The following is a 22373-nucleotide window of genomic DNA, read 5'->3' on the forward strand; positions in this document are numbered from 1 at the left end:
TCCAGGCTGAACAAGCCCAGCTCCCTCAGGTGTCCTTCATAAGGGAAGTGCTCCAGCTCTCTGATAATCTCTGTGTCCCTCCTCTGGACCCATTCCAAAAGTTCCACATTCTTCTTGTGCTGGAGGCCTCAGACCTGGACACAGGACTGCAGGTAGGGCCTCGAGACAGCAGAGCAGAGAAGAATCACCTCCTTCTCCCTGCTGGCCACTCCCGTTTTGAAGCAACCCAGGATACTTTTGGCCTTCCAGCCTGCAAGAGCACACTGCTGGCTCATGTCTGGCTTTTCATCCACCAGAACTCCCAAGTTCTTCTCTGTAGGGCTGCTTTCATTGAGTTCTCCTAATCTGCACACAATTCTAGGATTGTCCTGACCCAAGTGTGATATGTTGAGTCCTTTGCCTCTGGTTCTGGCACTGAGCACCACTGAGAAATAAGAGTTCACCCCCTTGGGTGGCAGGACAAGGCTCTATCACATATGTCCAGCCCCTCTCAGCTTGCAGCTTCATCTACAAGAACATTGTGAAAACAAAAGTCCACTGATATGGTGAAAAGCAAAGTTCATGAGAGTCAACCATGTCACTCTTACAATAACCTTATCTATTTTATCTGATTAATATTTAACAAGATTTTGAAAAGAAAAAAAAAGTACAACTCAACAGCATACAAAAAAAAATACAGAATCCTTCATGGTTATTTATAAAAGAAAAGGCACCGTTGATTTCAGAACACACACACACACACAAATCTGCATCAAAATGATAATTTCATTTAACTTTTGCCATGAAGTGAAAAATAAAAAGATTTCCTTATTTTGAAGGAAAAGAAGTCATATTTGGCAAGCAGCCTGGACCAGCTGTAGACTTTCCCACTTGCCCACTTGCTGCTCAGCTCCAGTCACGTGCTGGAGGGAAGGCCCCACCCCTCCTGCTTTCTACGAATGAGCTGTGAGATGTTTGAACGTTGTTCTCACAAGGAAGTGCAAGGCCGCTTCTTCATTGAAAGTGCAGTACTGAAACTTTATGCGCATATTTGGATGAGAGGCTGAAAATGTTAAATAGAAGAAGTTAAAGAAGTTCTTTCTTCTTTTTTTTTTTTTCTTTTTCCCCTTTTTCTTTTTTTTTTTTTTTTTTTTTTCTTTTTCTTTTTCATGAAGGTAACTCCTGTGCTTAAAAGGCTGGTTCTACCAAAAAAAGAAGTGTAGTCACTGGAAGAAAAGGAGAAAGAACTTATATCATCAGGCACACGGTGTTGCTAGTGCAATAGATCCAGAAGGTAATAAATACCCTTTTCCTTCCTGAATCTTGTTTCTTACGTATAATGCTTGGTAGTCCATAATCCAGCATGAGGTTCACTGAATCTTATTTGTGTATGGATTAAATTGCCACATTTATCATGGTTAATTCAGAGCAGTGTCCTTTCAGGCTTAGCTATGATGTCAAAAAGCAAAGGAGGGAGCTGTCCTAGTATTTTTGGAACTGCTGTACAAGCCTTGCTGTGTTTGGTGATATGCCTGTCATACATAGCCAACTAGAGCAAGGTTCTCTTCTGCCAACTGCACCACATTTAGCTGTGGAAAACTGGATTTAAAACTCAGTGAATTTATGTAGCCGGATGGTGTATGGATTCTCTTCTCGAGTCTGAGCGTGGGGCAGCCTTTTGTCTTCATATAAGAGAAAAACCACTGGGCTGGCATAGACCAGCAGATAACTTCTCTGAAAAATGTGTAACAGCATACCTTTCTGTATAGCATGCATTGTATCTCTTGCACAACAGTCTTCATGAAAAATCTGTTGCCACCGGGAATGTTTATCCTGGCATGCTGGTATAATTGTTTACTAACTATGTGGTTCTTACTCAGTTAAGATTTAATAAGGGGCACACAATCTTTCAAATTGCATCTCATTGCTTTCCATTGTAGAGGAAACTGCACTGCAGTACTTGAGGAGAGATGTGGTCTCACGTGTAATACTAGCTTTCCACAGCATTTGTACAGTTTAAAACAGCATAGACTCTCCTGCTCAGAAACCAACAAACCAATTAGGGTTTTATGAAAACACCTGAGTCAATAGGCATGAAATACTGCTTTCAGAGAAGTGTACTACTCACATATGCATGGTCTATGGAGACTTGTGACAGTTCTGATTTTCTCTACAAGAACCAAACCAAACATCAGGGCCAGCACTGATAGTGTTTCACCTCTGCTAGTTCAAGGTTCCTCAGCCATTTGTAGAAAAATCCCCATGATGCAGTGAGAGGAACCCTTCCACAGAGGATGTACTGGGAGACCATGTCTGCAGATGCCCTGCTCTGTGGGTGTTGGAGAAAGAAGCACAGGAAGCATGGTAGTAAAGTCAGGAGGAGAGAAGGAGCTCGGCTACAAGTTTGGACTCAGATGGACTGTCTGTTGACCACAAGCCCAGGGTACCTGTACAGTTAGCTGCTTTGGTAGTTTGGGTCTATACCTGTGGATATTTTCTAAAAAAATAACAATACAAAAGAAGTCAAGAAATGGCATAGCCAAGGTATGACTTCACACAGTTTTGCCTAACACAGGTCTAGAGGTGGGCACCCTCCAAGTCTAAAGTTATTTCATCTACTTTTGAATCTTCACAATATACTGAAGCAGAAGGGGGTAATGCTACTTCCTCTGAGACCTGCAAGCTCCAGAAGATAAATAATTTAAACCAGAGTATTTTTAAGTAGACAGAATGAGACTGCGCTGCTATCCTCCATCATCTGATCCTTCAAGTTTCTTTTAATCATTTTAGGAAATAATATGCAGATTCTGTTTTCAGCTGGACTTCCAAGCACTTGCCAAAAAAAGATCAATGCTTGCATTAAAAAACTTTCTTAGCAGAAACTTGTTTCTAGGAAGGTTCATGCAAATTGGGTGCTCTTTCTGCAAAAATCTTGTCCTGTCCCCAGCCCGTATCAGATGGGGTATTAGGGAAACAATGTGGTTATAATATGAAGAAGTAATTCTAAAGAGAGATACAAGCCAACAATTAAGGTTTCACACTTTAAAATGAGCTGAAAAACAAGTTTAGTACTTGTCCTGTCCAGACCCCAAACAGCACATGGTGATATTTTTTCTTGCTCTCTGTGAGTGATAGAAGATGTAGTCTACAAAATACACTTTGTTCTCTTTTTAGGCTCTTCTGGACTAGTTGGATACAAAAAAAAAAGTCTCAGTATGGGAGCTTCTGTACTACATTTTTACCAAAATGATTTGTTTCACTCCTCAGGGGCTCCCTGAGAAGGGATAAGGAGCAAGGAGCCGGCTTAGCTATACAGCTGCATCTGAAGCACAGGTGCTCCTTTATTGTTATGTACCAGGAAGCTGTAATTACACCACACCTCCTGCATTTAGCCTTGTTTGGGACACCAACCTTTGAACTCGTATTTGATTTTTATCTGTACAGCCACATTCAGGATTGGCTTGGGTAGGGCGGTTCTTAACACGTACTGTTCAAGTGCTATTCTAGGTTATAGAACTGTGTTGATCATTTTATGCTATTACAGGTGATTCTTTTTGATGTTTGGGAATAATTCTTCTATTTTTAAAATAATTTGTTTATAGTTTATATAATATTTATGTTACTATTTTTTTTTGTTTGTTTTATTTTATATCCAATAGAGATGAGGAATTCTATGCTGTTTTAAGTACCATTGGTGTCTAATCTTAGGAGTTACGCTATGTCCCCTAGTAATCCCCTCCTGGCGCACAATGGAGAAGCAGCCTGTTTCTGTCTTGCAGCATTTCAGTTTGCCTTGTTTTTCCTGTATCTCAAGCTCCTACTTCCTTTTCTCCACTTGGTTTGTTTCTTGTAACAGTTTGCTTTCAGTTTCCTTTGCATCAAGCTCTTGCTGACTCCTTCAATATCTGGAGACAGAACTTGCAAGAGGGAGGTCACCGTCACCCTCTCCCACATCCCTCTGCTCAGCAAACAGGGACTGCTTTTGGCATGAGTTTGTGAGCAAGAGTTTTCAAGCAGGATGGGCCCCTACCAGGCCAGGGCTGGATACTCTTCATATGCAACAGAGATGTATGTCACCAAATCACCTGTTCTCATTCAGGTGCATAGTCAGGAAACAATGAGCTGCTTTGCTACTTGAGGTTAGGATATAGAGTTCTACACACCCAACAGCTAGACACTGCAACACACTGCTAGCGGAAAACCGAGCAAGCTAAATACTAGGAAGAAAATTTCAGAGAGGCTGTTGTCACGTGTTGGAGACAGGTTGTTGGAGGCTTGGAATGGTGGTGAGTCAGAGGCTTAACTTGAACACAACTGGGAAATCACACTTTGGCTCACCTGTGGAGTGAATTAAAACAGAAGTTCCCTGGAAGAGAAAGAAGGCATTTTCTCAACCAATGGATGTGTTGGATTCCGCCCCCCCCCCCCTATTTCTCTCCCCCTATACCTGTCACACTGTTTCCATTCTTGCTTCTTTAGTGCTTTGTTCTGAAGTGACCATGGAAACTAGCGACATCTCAGTGCAGAATCTGGTTACAGACCTTTCTCTCGAGAGAATAATAGCCTCTAAAATGTGATGCAGATTGTGAGTTGCACTGATGCATTTAGCAGTGCAAAGAGGAGCAGTCACATCAGACATACGATGTGATATTTCTGGGATTCCTCCTTGGCTCTTTCTCCTTTCCCTTCCCTTTCCTCATCCCCTTCCCATTTCCTGATAAGGACAGTACTGAACTAAGAGCACATGTAAGCCAGGACCTTGGAGTTGGTCTAATATCTGTTGCTCATACATTTTTTAAGGAAGACTTCTTTTAATCTTACTTTTTTTCTCTTTTGTCTCATTAACAGCAACAAAGCAATTTAGCATGGTGGAAAGTATGTGGCATATCCAAGTTTTGTTACATCAGTTGCTTTCTGCAGATATAGGTAAAATGGCACATAGTGACATAAGTAATTTTAATAAAATCATTTACAAAGTTAAAAATTTGAAACTTAACCAAAATGAAGCTGAAAAGTAGTATTTAAAATAAGGCAATCAATCAACTGAGATTTATTTCTTTCCATCATTTTCTGGGGCAGGGAAATCTTTTTTTTTTACTAATCAGTCACTTCAAATGAGAGTCTCCAAATGGATCTGAGCGTCCATTTGGGTGTATGTCAGCAAGAGTGTCTTATTCAAAGTTGAAAATAGCTGAATGATATTCCAGACAGGAAAAAAATAGCTTACATTTGTTCCTCTTCACCTGAGGGCATAGTATGTATGAATTTGGTACTTGTTTAGGAGAAGGCAGTGGGAACAAAGCTTCCTATTTTGGCTTGTAGACAGCAGAGGCCCCAGTGACAGGTTTTGGGTAAGAGTGCAGTTTCATTTGACATAGCAGAGGGGTGGCTGCATTACAGATGAGCACTCCTTTTTCTTCCTCTTGATGCTCTGGCTTCAGAGCCCAAGTGGCAAAGGGGTGAATCATTTTTCTTTCCATCTTGAAAATCAGATACTATTATGATGTTCCCTATTTTCCTCTACTGCACCCCAACTATTCAATACTCCTCCAATTTCTTAATCCTTCCTACTGTACGCTTCTGCTTCTCCAGAAAAATTCGCCGCTGTTAGGATTGAGTCCCTTTATTTGCTAAAATGAGCTACTTCTTTTCTTTGAAGTACGAACACCTCAAGGGTTTGGGGTAAATATTTTCTACTGTAAGCTGCCTTTCAGTAAGGGAAAATGGTGTTGTGCAAATATCATTTGGGCTGAGTAACTACAGAAAGAAAAAATTACTCACGAACTAAACACAACTAAAAACAAGGTACTGTATCTCTTGTTACAATTATTTTATAGCTTTGCTTACCATCTGAGGTATTGCTCAGTAACCAAATTCTCTTCTAGAAAACAGTGATTCTCTGATTTCCAGGTAATGCAGTATTTCTATCACTGGGGTTTATAAGGTGTTTAGTGAAATATTCTGTAGACACGTCAAGTACTGGGTAGTATTTATGAAAAACAGGCCGTTCCCTAAGCCTTTAACACTAAGGGTATGTTCTTGCAGGAACTGAGATGTCTTCACTAAATGATGTCACTATGGAAGAAATACTGCTGGAAGACAATGAGCAAGACAGCATAGAATACAGGATCCTCATGGCCTATGCCCAACGGAAGTTGCCAGCCAGTAAATATAAGAAACTTCTGAAAAATGAGACGAAAGTGCTGAAAACATCATCGGTAATCAGGAGTGAAGACGAGATCCAACCTCAAGGGGATAAAAGTGGTCCAAGCCAAACATCAGAATTGCAGCATGACACAAAGAAGCAGAAAAGCAAAAAGCATCCCAAACAAAACTTCTTGTCAAGATATTGTCTGCCCTTATTATGCAGCAGAGGAGAGCAGCTAAGCCCCACAAAAACATATGCACTCAATACTCAAATGGAAGACTTGTCCACTTCTGACACCTGCACTGAGCGCCCTCAAAATAGGAGTTTTCAGGAGCAAAGTATGTCTTAGTTCTTTCCTTTGCTGTCTGTCCTTCATTTACTTGCTAAATACCTTAAGATGATTTATGAATTGCTCATCTTGTGCTGTTGGTTTCCATTTAGGAAATCAGATTGCCGTATAGATCATCACTAGTGCTTGCGCATGAGATTCATGCTTGTGACCAGCTTTTTTGGTTTTTCATCATATGAAGATAAATATTATGCAATTGTCCAGGTTGCTTTTTATGAGCACTGGCTTTTTAGTTTCATATCTGTAAAAATGTGAAGCACTGGACAGACTGCAGATCTTCACACTAAAATCAAGGAAGAGAAATTGTTTGAAGTTCTTTTCAAAGAGTTTTATCATGGAATGTATGTTCCACAGTAGAGACTAAAGTGCTAGGCTTTCCTTGTATCTCTGGTGCCAAGCAGTCAGAAGCAGGCAGCCTCAATTAGGGAGCAGTCCATGTCTCTGCGCTGCCTCTTGTAATCCCACTGTGTACCGAAAACATCGAAGTCTTCCACAGTTATATAAACCTACTTTACTTCTTGTTACCACTGCCACAGGTCTCCTCTCAAGTACAGATCCAGACTGAGGAGACAGTCAGACAAAAATGATGCCTTGTCTGAGACTGAGTTGGGGAGGTTATAGGGTTTTGAGGAGGGCATTTTCTGTGTCAGGTCTGAATCTGCCCTTCCATGTACTAGAAGAGTTAGTGGTGGTAGTTATGCATTCGATGCTTCATGATCAGTTCACATGCATATCTTGTACCCCAGTCCCACGTAAAGTGCTGCACTGTAGGCAATGAGATTTTGCCTTTTCTGCTCTGGAAAATGACCATTACCTTTAACTTTTCATGAAAGATTGAGAGAGGATGGTGAAGCCTCTGCATTAAACAGCCAAATACAGTGTACGATATATTGCCATGTTGTATACAGGCGTTTGTCTGACTTGTCCCAATATGATCCTGATTGCTCATTGACCCTTGGTGTCACAGCAGTTTCTCACTTCACTGCATGTAAAAATATTCCTAAAAGTTATCTGCCACTGACTTCTCTAGTCTAGCACTCCATTCTTGATCAGTTTAACTGCTCTGGACCAGATCCTGCCCACCAAAGGCTCATAATTCTCCCTGCTGACAAACTCCACAGCATCTCCCAATAATGAGTCATTATGTCAGCCCAGTATGTTTTGCTAGCCATAACCTTCCATCATCTGGATCCAGATATCAAAATCAGCCGTGTCAATTTTAATTTCTATTTCATTTTACATTGCCAAGGAAAGCTCTCAGGAGTTTTGATGGTCCCCCCAACTCATGACCATGGTTTCTGCAGGTGGCAGCAAGACCTCAGTGACACCTCAATCTGCTCCATATTAACCTCTATGGAGCAGGTGTCTGGCCTCCGATCCAGATGTGAACTGTCCTTGAGCAGATTGCTGGCCTTACTCCTAAAACATTATTTTTTTATAACTTCTACTGCTGACAGCTGCAAAACACACTTGGCCAGACCTTTCTGCAGCAAGTAGAGGTGCTCTGGGAGATCATTTGCCTGAAGAGAGCATGTTCTGTTTAAAACCAGGCATCTTCTTAGGTTTCTGAAGACATAATCATACACTGTCACAAATGGCCCACTCATCTTCCTAGAAATTCAGTGAATGGGGGGAAGGAAATGTTGGGGGGTTGATTCACCACCCTAGAAGTGCAGTTTTCTGTGGCTGCATTAGCACCTCACAACAAACTCTGACTGTGAATTTGATAAGTACTTTGGGTCAGAGCACAGCTGAGCTTGCCTTGCTGTCTGCCAGTTGCATTGGAGATGTCACTAGGGAGAGTTCACACTTGCATCCCCAGCTCCATGAGGCTCACTGTGAAGACAAGTGCCTTCTAGCTAAAGCAAGTCTTACAGTAGTTCCTGTTGCTCCCCGGGCTGTGGCAGGAAGCCCGGCAGAGTTCCCTCGGTGAGGGATGTCTTTGGGCATTGAGGGTCACCAACAAGGTCAGCGTGCTGGGTGGATGAAGCCAGTCTGGCTGCTGGGTGCTGAGTTTTCACAGTACTTAGGTCTTCTTTACACAACAGTATTGAGGATACACGAAGCTTCTGTGCTAGAGGTGCCTCTCAAGGGAACCCTGCTTCTCTTTTGCTTAGAGTTAACCTGAGAGAACATTCAAATACATCACCTTTCCTGAATCTGGGTCTATAGACGAATGAACTGTGGGCAATTTCACCCTCATAATAAGGTCTGTGATTCACAGTCCTGTTTCTTAATATGTGCTGTGCTTCTGAGCTGCAAGGATGTATGCTAGTGGGCAACGCTCACACTTTCTTCCATATGGTCTACTTATAGTTGTTGTTCAAATATTGGAGAGCGGTGGAAATGTGTTGTTCTCTAAATTATTACCAGCAGATCTCAGGGAACAACAAAGCCCCAGCAATAGAAGATGTATCTCTTGGTATCCTCTTCCACCTCAGCAAACATATGAACAAGTAAATCTCTGAAATATTTCAGGCCAAGATTACTTACCTTCTTTATTTCCCACCCTTCTTCCCAACCAGGTGAAAAAGCAGATGTCAGCCACATTGTAGACAAACTCTCCAAGCTTGTTACTACCAGGTCTCAGCCATCTCCTTCAGATGTGACATTCAAGATGCTGATGCATACCCGGTCTCTGGAACAAGATGGCAGAGATACTACTGATGAAAATGAGGGTGAAGGAAATGGTAAGGGGGGAAGATTTCATGTTCAGAGGCAATAGATCAGGTTGGTGTTGCAGAGCAAGGCACATTCTTCAGGAATGGTGAAGCACTTGGAAATTCTGCGGTAAGATGCTGTGAAGGGCGAAGTTTACTCTGCTGGTTCCTGCCCTGTTCCCCTTATTTCAGGGATATCCTTTGTTGCTTGCTACTGCAGTTAAAGGAAACATCCTTAAAAATCCATGCAGGAGTGACATGCAAAAGGACAATGACAGCAAAATGACACAAGGTGCCAGAGCAGTGCTAGGAGTGGCAGGGCTGGAGGCAAAACGGTTTGCTAGGGCTTTAAGTCCAAAAACCTGTATCTGGGACAATGGTGTCAGTCCCTCTTCAGCGATGGGACAAGATTGACCAGCATCCTCTGTTAAATGTTTGAACTGCCTGTCTTCCATGGCATCTGCAGAAGTTTGCAGTTAGTGCAAGCTTTCTCTGGCTGCAAGAGGGAGCCTGTCATGCTTACATTTTCTGTAATTTGTTAAACTCAGCATTTGTTTTAATGAGTTGCAGAAAGTGCAATTGGTAATTAAGAGAGGAATCTCCTCCCCTAATTTCATGTCCATATTCTTCAGCTTCTGCTAGCTGCTGCTTTGTTCTCTTATCAGCCACACCTCAAAGCACACAGGGCTGGCAGCGGGACGCTAAGGCTCTTTCCAAGGGTCTTAACTGGAGCAAAACATCATGCAGAGAAAAAGCACTGCCTGCTCCATGCAGACCAGAACAGTGAGATTATAGATCCTTGGATACACAACTCTGAGAATTTACCACAAAATAACATCTCTTCATGATTAAGTAACATGAAGACTTTGCCATGGTTTGCTCTCTGAATCCTACTGGAAGGCAGCAATATTTATGTCAACTCTTTTCTTTAACAGATGAAGAAAAGACAATACAAACAATAGTTGCACTGTTAAGAAAATCAGGGGATCAGCTAGAAGAAAAGGTAAGTCCTTCTGCTTTCAGGAGCTACACAGGCTAGAGTGAAGAGAGAGATTTGGCAGGAGTGAATGTTTTGTAGCCCTCCTTTCTGTCTCTGTTCTGAACCTCTCTTTGCACAGTGTGAGGCTTTCTGAATCCATCACCATTCATTCTGAAATCTTAATCAGAAGACTAGCACAAATCCCTGTTGGGGTGTAGGAGGAAGACAACAAAAAGACTTTGAAGAGACATTTGCCTCAATCCCATTGAGTTTTGTAAGACTTTGGGCACTTGACCAACTCTGAGAACCTCTTGTGCTTGCATTAAATTTGGCGTACGTGTTGTTCTCACTGGAGGAAGAGAAAACCAACAGCTTTAGGAATTGCTATAGAGAAAGAAAAGTAAGTCTTCTGAGTGCATTTTGAAAGCTCTGCTCAGAAGCTCTACAAGAACCCTTGCATATGTCCATTCGTAGGATTATTTTCCCTATTAAAAATACAGGTATTTGTCTTCCTAATGCCTTTTGTTAACATTTAGGACAGCAGATGCTGCTAGCATTTCTCCTCACCTTGCCTTCAGTGTCATTCTCCCACTGCCCCTGTACTTCCATATGCCCTCAGCTACAGGTGAGGTGGCATATCAATGTCACACTTGTTTTACTTTCTCTCTCTCTGCTTCTCTCACCCAAATCCCCCCAAAATGGAAGATTTTTTATTTTTTGGAAACAAAAATATAGAGCCATCTCCAGACCCTGAAGGAATAGCTTTGCAGTGAGATGCAATGTTTGTATGTCATCTCTTGCATTCAACACCACAATTAGCTTGTATTGTGTATATTATCTAGAGATGCTCTCCTTTCCATGTAGGAGAGAGAAAGCAATTACAATGGAAATGGCTCAACCCTTGTTCTTATTTTTCAGTTCAAAAAGGACAGGAGTTTCTATCAGCGTTTTGAAGATATGCTGTCCTATGCCTTCTTTGAGAGGCTCACCGATTTGTTCCTGGAGAATGTCTCAGCAGATTCCACAAACGAGACAGAAGACCAGCTACAATGCACCAAAGTTGCCTTCACACTGGAAGTTGCCACCAGACTTACTGCTGTGGACAACCATCCTATGAACCTGGTCATGGGCTTTGGATTGAAGTACCTCCAAGAACACTTCAGTCCCTGGATTCGTGACCGTGGTGGCTGGGTAAGAGTTTTGCCTCCCTTGAATCATACATAATCTAGAAGTATCATACTTTCACAGAACTAGCATGGACCAGATGCAAATCAAACCTAAAAGTTATTCTTTAACACAGTGTGTACTTATGCTGTGGATTTGCTTGCTACAGTACATCTTCTATGCTGCAAGCTGTTTATTTACATAGGTCCAAAAATCAATAGAAGACATTCACAGAGGGCTGCTCAGCATAATGCACTACTCCTAGCACAGGGAGACTCTCCACCACAAAAACCTGAAGACTAGGAATGACATCAGGGAACTTCACCACACACTTGACGTAATCTTAAGCTTCTCCCTAAAGTCTACTGTTAGTGAGTTCTGGGAGCAGCACAGCAGTTCAGCACTTCATACAGTCTGTCCTTATGGTATGTTGTATGTTCACCTCTCCGTACACAAAAACATCTGTTTATCTTCAACAGTACTGTACAAAGTGCTTTTTGACAGCAGTGGTGTGGAGCTGCTGCCCTTTGTAACTTGTTTACCTACCTTTTTGAGAGGCAAGAGATCCTAGTAGATTTGAACTTCATGAACTACTCTAAAGTACATGTCCATTGGAATAGACAGCATGTGAGGTCAGGAAATTCTACTGGCAAACCTATGGAATGATCTCAGCAGATTTGAAACTAGGATCAGAGTTATCATTGCTTTTAAAATTTTAAGCTTCCTTTCTCTATCACAGGACAAGGCTTTGAGTTCACTGGATCAAGAAGAAGTAGAATAATCGTGACCGAGTTCGTTCTTCGGGGTGCCTGAGCTTATAGTTAAGGAACACGCAGAATCTGATGCCATTGGCTACATATTTTTATTTTTCATGTGGAATGTCTGGCTGCTGCATTTCTAAGTCTGATGGGTACAATAGCACTTTCTCAAAGTAGGTATTGATGTGCTTTCTAGTGGATATAAACGCACTTTCAACTTCCCTGGAGTACTCAGCCCCATGGACAGTGATTTCAGATAGATTTCTGAGTAGAGTTTCTTGCGACTGCTCCTACAGGTGGATGATAAAATGCAAATGGGAGGAAAAGAAGGGTACACAATCAGGAACCACTGGAGTCAATAAACCATCAACCAATCAAGATTTGCACTGCCAGTTATGTGTGGTTCATAGTAGTATCGCCAGTTACCAGTCCCACGGCGCCTTGTTAATAGGTGTGCCTACATACTACTGTCAGTCTTGCCTCTCTCTCTCCCTTTCCCTGATTAGTTTCTCCAAAGTATTCATGCCATCTTATAATTCTGACAGAGACTGAGAAAAGTTAATGGAGACTATTTGCTCCAGTGCCTTCCACGTTCAGCCAAGATAATAGACTTGATCTACCTTAAGATGTTTTAATTTGAGTTCTTTTCTTTTTAAAACTCTTCAAAGCATAATGCAATAGATGTTGACTTTTATATCACTATTTTTTCCACTGGAGTGGAAAATACAAACATGGTGAGAGATTTGTTATCCAAGAAATTTAAAACTTAATCCTACTGTGTGTTTCCCATTATAGAAAAGAAGATTGATGCTGTGTTTAATCTCAGGGATTTCTCAATAAACAGAACTGTACTTTCAGTCATCGAAGATGAACAAACTCATTAGAGTTCCTGAATCTGTAGGTGTGGCAGAGGGAGGAATAGCAGCTTGTCATTTAAAGCAGAGATGTGTTCCAGTCAAACTATTCATGATTTTAAGTCTTGACTTGTGAAACATTTAGTCATGACTTTTGGATTTCCATCACCTGAAAATCCTCAGTGGATGGAGAGGGAACTTGGAACAACTGCTGAAGCTGTACCATCATGGCATTGCTCCTGTGATTTTCCAGTAAAAAGAATTAATGTTTCCTGAAAACGCTCTCTGTCCCTCTTCTATTACAGGTACTCGTTCTGACTGTACAGGTATGTTAACTATTGAAATTGCATGAGGAACTTACTAAGAAATCATGAATTTGAATGAAAGTGATAAAAAGCATTTTAACTGGGTGTGTAAAATATGCAGTGCCATAAAAGATGAAGTATCTTCCTAATAAACCTTAAACTTTCAACTTATGTGTAGCAAGCTGCTGCTGTTTGGACTTGTATGTGTGAAACAAGACAGAGATGATGGAGTGAGCTTTGTTTCCCTACTTCGAAGGACTTGGGAAACACTTGAGATACCTCAAGACGGTAAATCTGGGATTCTCTTAGTTGTTAAGAACATTCAGTCTTTCTGATCACCTCAGATGTCCCAAAATGGGGGCTGTGGCTGGGAGAGGGGGCAGCATAATCTGGGGAGAGAGACAAGCATTTAACCAGAAGTTCAATATATTATTTTTCTAAGGTGAGAAACGTCCTTCCCTTTGTCTGACACTTTTTTCCTATGAAAAGTGTTGTGGTGTTATGCCCTTCCTCACACTAGGGGCTGCTGTTTTATTTATTATAAATTTGATTGGCTTCAAAAGCAAACTTACTAGCTGGCTGTTGGCACTGAAGAACTAGAAGTGATTCCACTTGAATTAGAGGCAGACCAGACTTGGTCTTCTGGCACATACCAGTTTGCCATTTGTTGGGCGCTAGCCTGTGGAAGTCCCTATTTCTTTTTATTATTTTCTTATTTTTTGGCTTGAAGAACAGTCTGCTGTTCAGGAAGGTGAAAAATTTGCATTTGTGAGTGATTTTTAAGCTGAAGTTTTAGCAGCTCTGAACCCACATTTGCCTCTCCTTCCCAGTCTGGTACCTCAGGGCCAGTTTCGTGCCAAGAATGAAGCCAGAAGCAAGATAGACAGTCTTGGATGTGCATGTGAATACTAGCTATCTAAGAAAAGATGCTCAGCTGGTTTTTATTTTGCTCTGAGTAGTTCAGAGGGACTTTTTCAGTAGCAGTAGGGGCCAGCATAGATAATCAGCCAAGTGAGCTGTTTCTTATTTAGACAGTCTTACATTTATCATCCACATCATTTAGATTTTAAGAGCAACCTACTCCTTTTATGGCAGAGATCTGTGGTAACCTTCTTGCTGGAATGATGGTTTTGGTTTATTGTGGGAGCAGTCAGCAAGGCTGAACACCAAGTTGTTGTCCCTGCTGCTGGCTGGTATTAATTAGCAAAATTCTACTACTGGCTCAACCAGTCTTGCCTTGTTTTCTTTTTTTAATCTGTGATGACTAAGCGAGTGGCAGACAAATGTGTGAGTCTGGGATGTGCATGGGAGCAGGGGGAATGTTGTGAAGGACAGTGCCTGTCCATGCCTTCATTTTACTTTAATGTCTCACAAGAAATACTCCTTGTATCACTGTAGGACCCTGTGGTGACAATCTGGGGTGTTACTTTGAAGACAGAGTGGTCTACAATTAAAACAGATTGTTGTTTGGGACTTCTATTAAAGAATCATAGAGTGACTTGGGTTGGAAGGGACCTTTAAGATCATTAAGTTCCAACCCTCCTGCAATATATATATATATATATACACACACACATATATATTACTGTATATTTAAGCTGTTTGTTTTATCAGCTAGCTCAGTTTTAAAATGAGCTTATTTTACTGTGCACTGAAGTTTCAAAGACGGAATTTAGCTCTCTATAGGCAGTGCCTTGATTTATCTCATCCTGCAGTTGCCTTCTAGGCTGTATAAAACTGAGCCGGTCCCCTGGGGCAGCCCATGTTAGTACCCAGGAGCTGCTGTTCCAACCTAACACACCCTCCATGAGCCAGAGCTCTTACTGTAAGTGGAATATGCCCCCACTGCTGTTCCTGATGTTAAAAGATCAGAAAAGATCCTTTTGTGTGTATGTGTGTAGATGTATGTAGATGTGTGTAGACACTGCACAAATGGGCTGTGCCCATACTCATGGCTGCAGCACCCTTAGTCAGGTGAGTAACCAGCAGGAGGTAGAAATGGCAGAATACAGCCTGGAGTCCTTCCCCCAGACCAAACGTTCCACTGCTCCATTGCTTACCTTTGCTCCAGTCATCAGAGGAGGGATTTCTTTTGGCTCTTGGGAACAGCTGGTAGAGCTGCAGTTTTCCTACAGAACAGACTGGTGAAGTATTAACTCTTCTCGCTGTGTCACATGGTCTCCATCCTTTCAGAACACTCTCCTTTTTCTCCTTCCCACAGGAGAAGAGTGAACACATGCATTTCAGTAGTCAGCAGGTTGACAGAAAGTGAATTGCAGTGGAATAATGAGGGGAATAGCCCAAGAGATACCACTATCTGTAAAGTGGATTTATGGTCGAAGATTTGTCTGCTGCAAAGTCTGAAAATCTGGAAGAAGTTCAGGGTGAGAAGTTCACAGCTGGGGCACTGAAGTGTGAGCGAAGGGTGAGAACTGAGCAGAAAACATTAAAGCTTTGTTTGTTCATTGTTTGTGATGTGCTTGCCAGGGGTGGTATAAACTCCAAAAGAGAGACAGAAATAGTGGAGAAGTTGCAGAATACCTAGGGCAGCAGGTGGTGGGGTGGGTTAGGAGAAGTCCTTGGGTTGGAACTTCTGCAACTCATCCTCATCAACCAACAGAGAACTTTCCTCCCGTGTCCCATGACTTGCTCCACTGCGTATTTGCTTCAGCCAAAGCAAAAAGCTTTTTTGCTGGGCAGATGCACAAACAGTGCATTTTCCTGTCTAGGATGATGGAAATGATGAGTTGCAAAAGGATTTCTTGCTGGAGTCAGCATCACTGCTGATTGATATGATCTCTGTGTTGACTTTCAGGATAGCCTTCTCATCTTCCTATCCCAGGGTCACCCTTGGCAGAAGCATGCAAAACCTGGCTCTTATCTCTGTTCTAGCAGGAGGCAGAGATGCTTCCCAGGCAAAGTCAACTTGCTAATGCAAATCCAGCTCAGTTCATCACTGGGACATGCTGGAGAGAGATGGAATCTAAGTTTCTGGAAGCTAAACATTATAAATGGAGATTCCTGTCTGCCCCTGCAGTTTCAACTTTAAATACACATTACACATAGCACTGCAGTGAAAAAATTGAGTTACGCTCTTTGCGAGGGATCTGAATCTGCATTTGCTTGCATGACAGTTAGCTGATCTGACCACTGTGGGTGTGAAATGTGTTTTTTTGTTCTCTTTACTCTTCCTGCTGCAAAGCCTGAAATGGTGTATCCAGAGGAGTGATGCTCCTCAGGGGTCAGTACGGGGGCCTGTTCTGTTTAATATCTTTATTGATAAGCAGGACAAGGGGATTAAATACACCCTCAGCAAGTTTGCAGATAATACCAGGTTGGGAGGAAGTGTTGATCTGCCTGAGGGTAGGAAGGCCCTCCAGAGGGATCTGGATGGGCTGGATCAGTGGGCTGAGGCCAATTGTTAGCTTCAAAAAAAGTTGATTCCCCTCATGCTTATAAGCTGCCTGTCTTAGCTGACAGCCATCTGAACATGAGCCAGCCGTGTGCTCAGGTGGTCAAGAAGGCCAATGGCATCCTGATTGTATCAGAAATAGTGTTGCCAGCAGGAGCAGGGAGGTGATTTTCCCTCTGTACTCAGCGCTGGTGAGTCCACACTTCGAGTACTGTGTCCAGTTTTGGGCCCCTCACTACAAGAAAGACATTGAGGCTCTGGGGCGTGTCCAGAGAAGGGTGACGAAGTGGGTGAGGGGTCTGGAGCACAGGCCTTATGAGGAGCGGCTGAGGGAACTGGGATTGTTTAATCTGAAGATGAGGAGGCTCGGGGGAGACATTATTGCTCTCTACAGTGACATGAAAGGAGGTTGTGGTGGGGTGGATATCAGCCTCTTTTCCCAGGTAACGGTGATGGGACAAGAGGTAATGGCCCTAAGTTATGTTAGGGGAGGTTCATGCTAGGAACCTCATCTGGCACAAGAGTGTTAGGAAAAATTTCTTCTCAGAAAGAGTGGTGAGGTATTGGAATGGGCTGCCCAAGGAGGTGGTAGAGTCATCATCCATGGAGGTGTTCAAGAAATGTGTAAATCATAGAATCATAGAATTGCTCAGGTTGGAAAGGACCTCAAAGATCATCAAGTCCAACCATGACCTAACCATACTACCCTAACTCTAACAACCCTCTGCTAAATCATGTCCCTGAGCACCACATCCAAATGGTTTCTAAACACATCCAGGGATGGTGACTCAACCACCTCCCTGGGGAGCCTATTCCAGTGCTTAACATCCCTTTCTGTAAAAAAGTTTTTCCTGATATCCAAACTAAACCTCCGCTGGTGCAACTTAAGGACATTTCCCCTCATCCTGTCACCTATCACCATTGAGAAGAGATGAGCCCCATTCTCGCTGCAATCACCTTTGAGGTATTTGAAGAGAGCGATAAGGTCTCCCCTCAGCCTCTTCTTCCACAGACTAAACAGCCCCAGTTCCCTCAGTTGCTCCTCATAGGGCATATGTATCACGTAGGGACATAGTTTAGTGTGCATGGTGGTGATGTGTTGACGATTGGGCTTGGATGATCTTAGAGGTCTTTTCCAACCTTAATGTTTCTCTAATTCTATGATCTGCTAGGTTGGATCTGCTAGGTTGGTCCTGTTTTCTAAACAGGCAAGAGAAGAGGCATACCAAAAGGTTTTCAGCCACTCAGACTAAGCACTCTGTATATAGTGGCAGAAATGTAGGTAAGTGTGAGACTTTTCATGCTAAACAGGGCCAGAAGGAAGTCTTTGGTGGTGCCAGCAGTGACTAAGTATTTAGTGTGGATGCTTGTCCTGAAATGAAAATTTTCGGATGGGTCTAGGCTCTTGAACCAGGGGCAAGGGCTGGACTGTACTGGAAAGCTGTGGTAATGAGAAGCGTCACAGTGCAGACGTGCTTGTAAGTAAGTGACTAAGAAGTCATGCTAGGAGGAAAATGAAGCAAGTACTGCTCTCTAGCTTTATTTAGCACTAACCATCAGAAAGATACATCGGAGAAAATGTGGGGGTGGCCTTGAGATGGACCTCCTCTAGCAAAGGTGCAGAAGGCCATTAACAGCAGACAAATTCTGTGCATTTTGTTGGCAATCCCAGAATTAAAAAGCCCTGAATTAGCTGTGCTACCTCCCCCAGAAGAACCCCAAAAGATTAACCCCTTCAGTTTTGAGGCATTTATTATGGAAATATGGGACCGAATTCGTCCTGTTGCTGTGCTCTACCAGTTCACGAGGCAACTCATGAAGCTTGCTGACCGAGATCCTGTGCAGGCCAAGCGTCCATATCAGAATCCCAGATTGTCACAAAAAGACATGAGCTAAAAAACAACCACGAAAGACTAAAAGTTTCAACACATGATTCCAACCATCGCGAAATGTGAGTGCTGATGGAAATGTTTTCCAGACCAAATATGCTCCTGTTCTGAGCCTGCAGAGCTACCACCGGCATCTGTCCCCTTGTCACTGGCCAGGGTGCTGCAGCAGATGAGGTGACACCAGCTCTTGCTGCAACCTCAAGAAAACTGAATTTGTGATCCAAGGCCTCACAAGTACTCTGCTGAGCCACAGTGGGAAGCGATGTGTAAAAGTATTAGTGAGGGACAGTGCAGAGTTCAGTGCTGGGGTCAGCTCTCTGCTTTTAATTAAAGAGAGTGCGAGTTGGGAAAGACAATATCCCCTTATTAAGTGGGTAGTGGCTGTCATGTTGGATGCAGTTTCTGCATTCAATTAAAGGAGGCAAATTAGCCTTTAGTGCCATAAGAAAAACCAAAATGAGAGCCAGTCTGATGGACCAAAATTAAATGTGACACAGGAAGAATTTATTGTCCCCACAAAAACGTTTGGAATACACTCTGGAAAGAAACTTCAAGAAATTCATGGAAATGCTTTGAAGGGGACTGACTCACAATCACTTTGAAGACTAAGTTGATTATTTACTCTCTGCTTTTGAAAAAGGTTTTAGGATTCACGAGCTGTATTTTCCTTTGGATGGGGGAGGGCTAGGATGTCCATCTACTCTTTGCTCTCCCAAATGCTTCCAAGCAAAGCGCTTATCCTCTTCATTTACTCCTGAGATCAGTGATGCTCAGCATCTCATCCTGAGCAACGTTCCCAGTATGTACCCAGAGGCATAAAAAGCTATTTACTGGTAATTCTGGGTGGAGTCTGCTTTCTCTTGGATGCAGCAATAGACATGTGAAGATAAATCCATGTGGATGTGTAGATCAGGGTCCATGGTCTCTCATATGGGAAGAAGGAACAGGGAAACATGAAAAACAAAGTAATTACTATCATTAAATGTCCTGTTTCCCCCACTACTACTAATGGTTTTCAAAAGAGAAAGGTAGGGAAGTGTCATTTTGTTTTATCTTCAGACACTCTAGAGCAAGCTGAAAACAACTACATCAACAAATGTGCTGTTCACAGTATGCACATCACCCTGCCATTCCTTTTGGAGGACTTAGTACAGACCTTATCAAGCCTCTTACCTCAACAACAAGTCAGCTAATTGTCTTCTGGCCTTAGGGTCTCCCTTTCTAGCATCCCAAGCTACTACAACACCGAGCATTTGGCTGTAGTTGTTCCTGAGAAGACAAAAATGATTGTCATTCAGCTTCTTTATGTGCATACAGAAATAAAACCATACAGAAAACCAAAAATCCACTATGTGTGGGTTTTTTTTCTTGACCAAAAAAAAAACAAAAAACAAAAAACAAACAAAAAAACCCCACCAAACCTACAAAAATAGTAGAGGCAGTTGCAATTATGAATAGGAGCATCAAGCACTTCCAAGTTCATATAGAAATGCAAAGATATAAATGATGTATCAGATCACTGAATTTATTCTGTTTGGAAGAAAAAGTAGTAGAAATCATTAAATATAGAAGTAATATGGCAGTTGTAATGCAGCAGTAACACAGGGAGAGAGAGAGGTAGGTCCTTACTCTTGATGATGCATGTGGCATTCAGTTCTTCCTGAGGACTTTTAGACTTATGAAGCACCTTTGGGCAGAAGAGTGGGATCTTCATATTTAATACAACCCTTACTAGTGTTGCTTTTCTATTTTTCTCTAAACTCTTACATTTCACAAAATAACATGGGGATAAAACAGTCCAGGAGTCATTTCAAGTATGAAGTGGTCTCATGCAGCTACGTAATAAGGAAAAACATCGTGTAAAACAAACAAACAAACAAACAAAACAATACAATCCAAGAACAAAAAACCTAAATCCGTCTCTGCAATGCTCTTTCTCATTGCTCCAAGTTGGCTCCCAGTGGCGTGCTGCAGTCAGGAGACCCAGTCCCTCCATACCTGGTTACATCACCCGCATCTAATGGTGCACACCAGCAAGACAAATGCCAGGTAATTGAAAACAAATGTTAGAGGCCTCAGAGAGCCTGCAGTAAGTTATGAATCAGAATTAGTAAGCACTGTTAGTCTTACAGGTGCTCTGCCAGTTGTTTTCTACAGTCAAGGGAAGAATTGGGTTTTATTACTATTGTAAAATCAAGTGAAGGAAATGAACAATGGGGACATGAGGATCACATCTCATCTGTCTTCTTGGTTCTCTGTTTTTGGAGCCACGAAAAGCTGGAGGATGATTCAAACATCACATGAGAAGAGAGAAAACATCTACATGGTAGAAGGAGCCAAGTGTCTTGAAGCAGCACAAAAAAGCCGGTCTTTCCCTCCTGTTTGCATTCTCCCTGGGCAGAGAGACAGTCCTGTTTGCTAGAGAGACTTTGTTTCCAGCAAACAGAGAATGCTTGGAAAAATGTAGTTAGGAAAAACATGACTGAATTTCCTTTCAAGCACCTATTGCCTCATAAGAAGTTTTAATTAAAAAAATAATTTAAACACTTAACCTCCTGTCCACTGTAGGACATGCTTTCTGCTCCTTTCTTCCTGAGCTTTTCAGTGCTGTGTGTATTAGCACATGATGTAGATCTTTATCTCAAGGGTTCACCTGCTGCTTGCTTCCCACTTGAAGCCAAGTAAGCATGTCAGTACCATGGTGCCTGTTCCCAAAGCAGCCCCTTGGGATTTCATGGAAGGGACAACGGCTGCCTCAGTTAAAGACTAAGCCACAAAAGCAGATTAAATGCCCTAGGAGGCAAAGATCTGGTTTTCATTAGGTACTCCACATAATAAGAACCAGGGGAAGTGAAGCATAGGAAACAGGAAGTGCATACACACAACTCACATGAAATTTTTTATAATACTTTCCACAAGTGTCATTGAGTGTGAGCAAGATTCGGCTGTTGGAGGGACGGCCCTTCTAAAGACAGGGCTGCTGGAGCTGATTCTTAACGCCATGCGCAAATTCCCCAGCGTGATCTCGTCACCTACTGCCCTCCAGCCAGACCCAGATCCTGGAAACAGATATCTCTTGCTAGCACAGAAGTGTTGTAAGCGTTTAATCCCCAAAAATGTAGTCAGGGCAGTACACAAGAAGGGCTCTTCCTACCAGGAGGTTTTTAGTCTCACATCAGAAGAGGAAGACAAAGTGGTCCAGAGTAATACTGTTTTCTACCTCATCAAACTATGATGCTCAATTTTACAGAATCCTAGAATGGCTCGGGTTGGAGGGGATCTTAAAACCCATTTAGTTCCAACCTCCCTGCTGTGGGCAGGGTTGCCACCCATCAGATCAGGTTGCTCATGGGCCCAAATAACTGAACCTTTAAAAGTTCCAGGGATGAGGCATCCATAGTTTCTCAGTGCAGCCTGTGCCAGTACCTAATCAGCCTGTGGCACAGAGGTATTCTCTCTCTGCCATCACTCCAGAAGAGCCTCTCTATTTCTGGGGAGTATTCTCCCTGCTTTAAAGACTGAATGGAGACGCAGAGAAACAAAGCACATCTCCAAGTCCCAGTATAGTTCCAACCTTGTATGTGAATGCAGGGAATGTCCTGAGCAGCTTCAGCATGCCCCTTCTGCTCCACTCTCATCCATCCCTAGATGTGGAAGAGGCAAAAGCAGGGAGCTTTTATTTCCATCCTGTCTTCTCTGCTCTAGGTGCAAATGGGATGGTGGGAAGGGGTCTCTGTTAAATCATCTCTGGCCCCATGAGACTCAGACCCTGCCACGATTAGTTCACTTCTAGCACAGAGAGGGAAGACAAAGCACAGGATTCCCTTCTTTTCTGCCAGATTGCTCTGGCTTTGTCCCAACCTGCTCAATCTGGAC

General features: G+C 42.6%; 1 protein-coding gene across 2 annotated transcripts; it reads left to right on the plus strand.

The window, feature by feature from the left end:
* Positions 1–973: 973 nt before the first annotated feature.
* BCL2L14 (BCL2 like 14) lies at positions 974–13367 on the plus strand. 2 transcript variants are annotated; one of them, XM_004938051.5, is made up of 6 exons: positions 974–1273; positions 6025–6465; positions 9002–9166; positions 10072–10139; positions 11034–11306; positions 12019–13367. In XM_004938051.5, the coding sequence occupies exons 2-6, from the start codon at positions 6033–6035 to the stop codon at positions 12058–12060; spliced, it is 981 nt and encodes a 326-aa protein (XP_004938108.3). In that variant the 5' UTR covers positions 974–1273; positions 6025–6032; the 3' UTR covers positions 12061–13367. The 2 variants fall into 2 exon arrangements, with proteins under 2 accessions (XP_004938108.3, XP_046771571.1); XM_046915615.1 differs by having other exon boundaries at positions 1149–3523.
* The last annotated feature ends 9006 nt before the right edge of the window (positions 13368–22373 follow it).

This window comes from Gallus gallus, chromosome 1 (assembly GCF_016699485.2).
Source record: "Gallus gallus isolate bGalGal1 chromosome 1, bGalGal1.mat.broiler.GRCg7b, whole genome shotgun sequence".
Taxonomy (NCBI): Eukaryota; Metazoa; Chordata; class Aves; order Galliformes; family Phasianidae; genus Gallus; species Gallus gallus.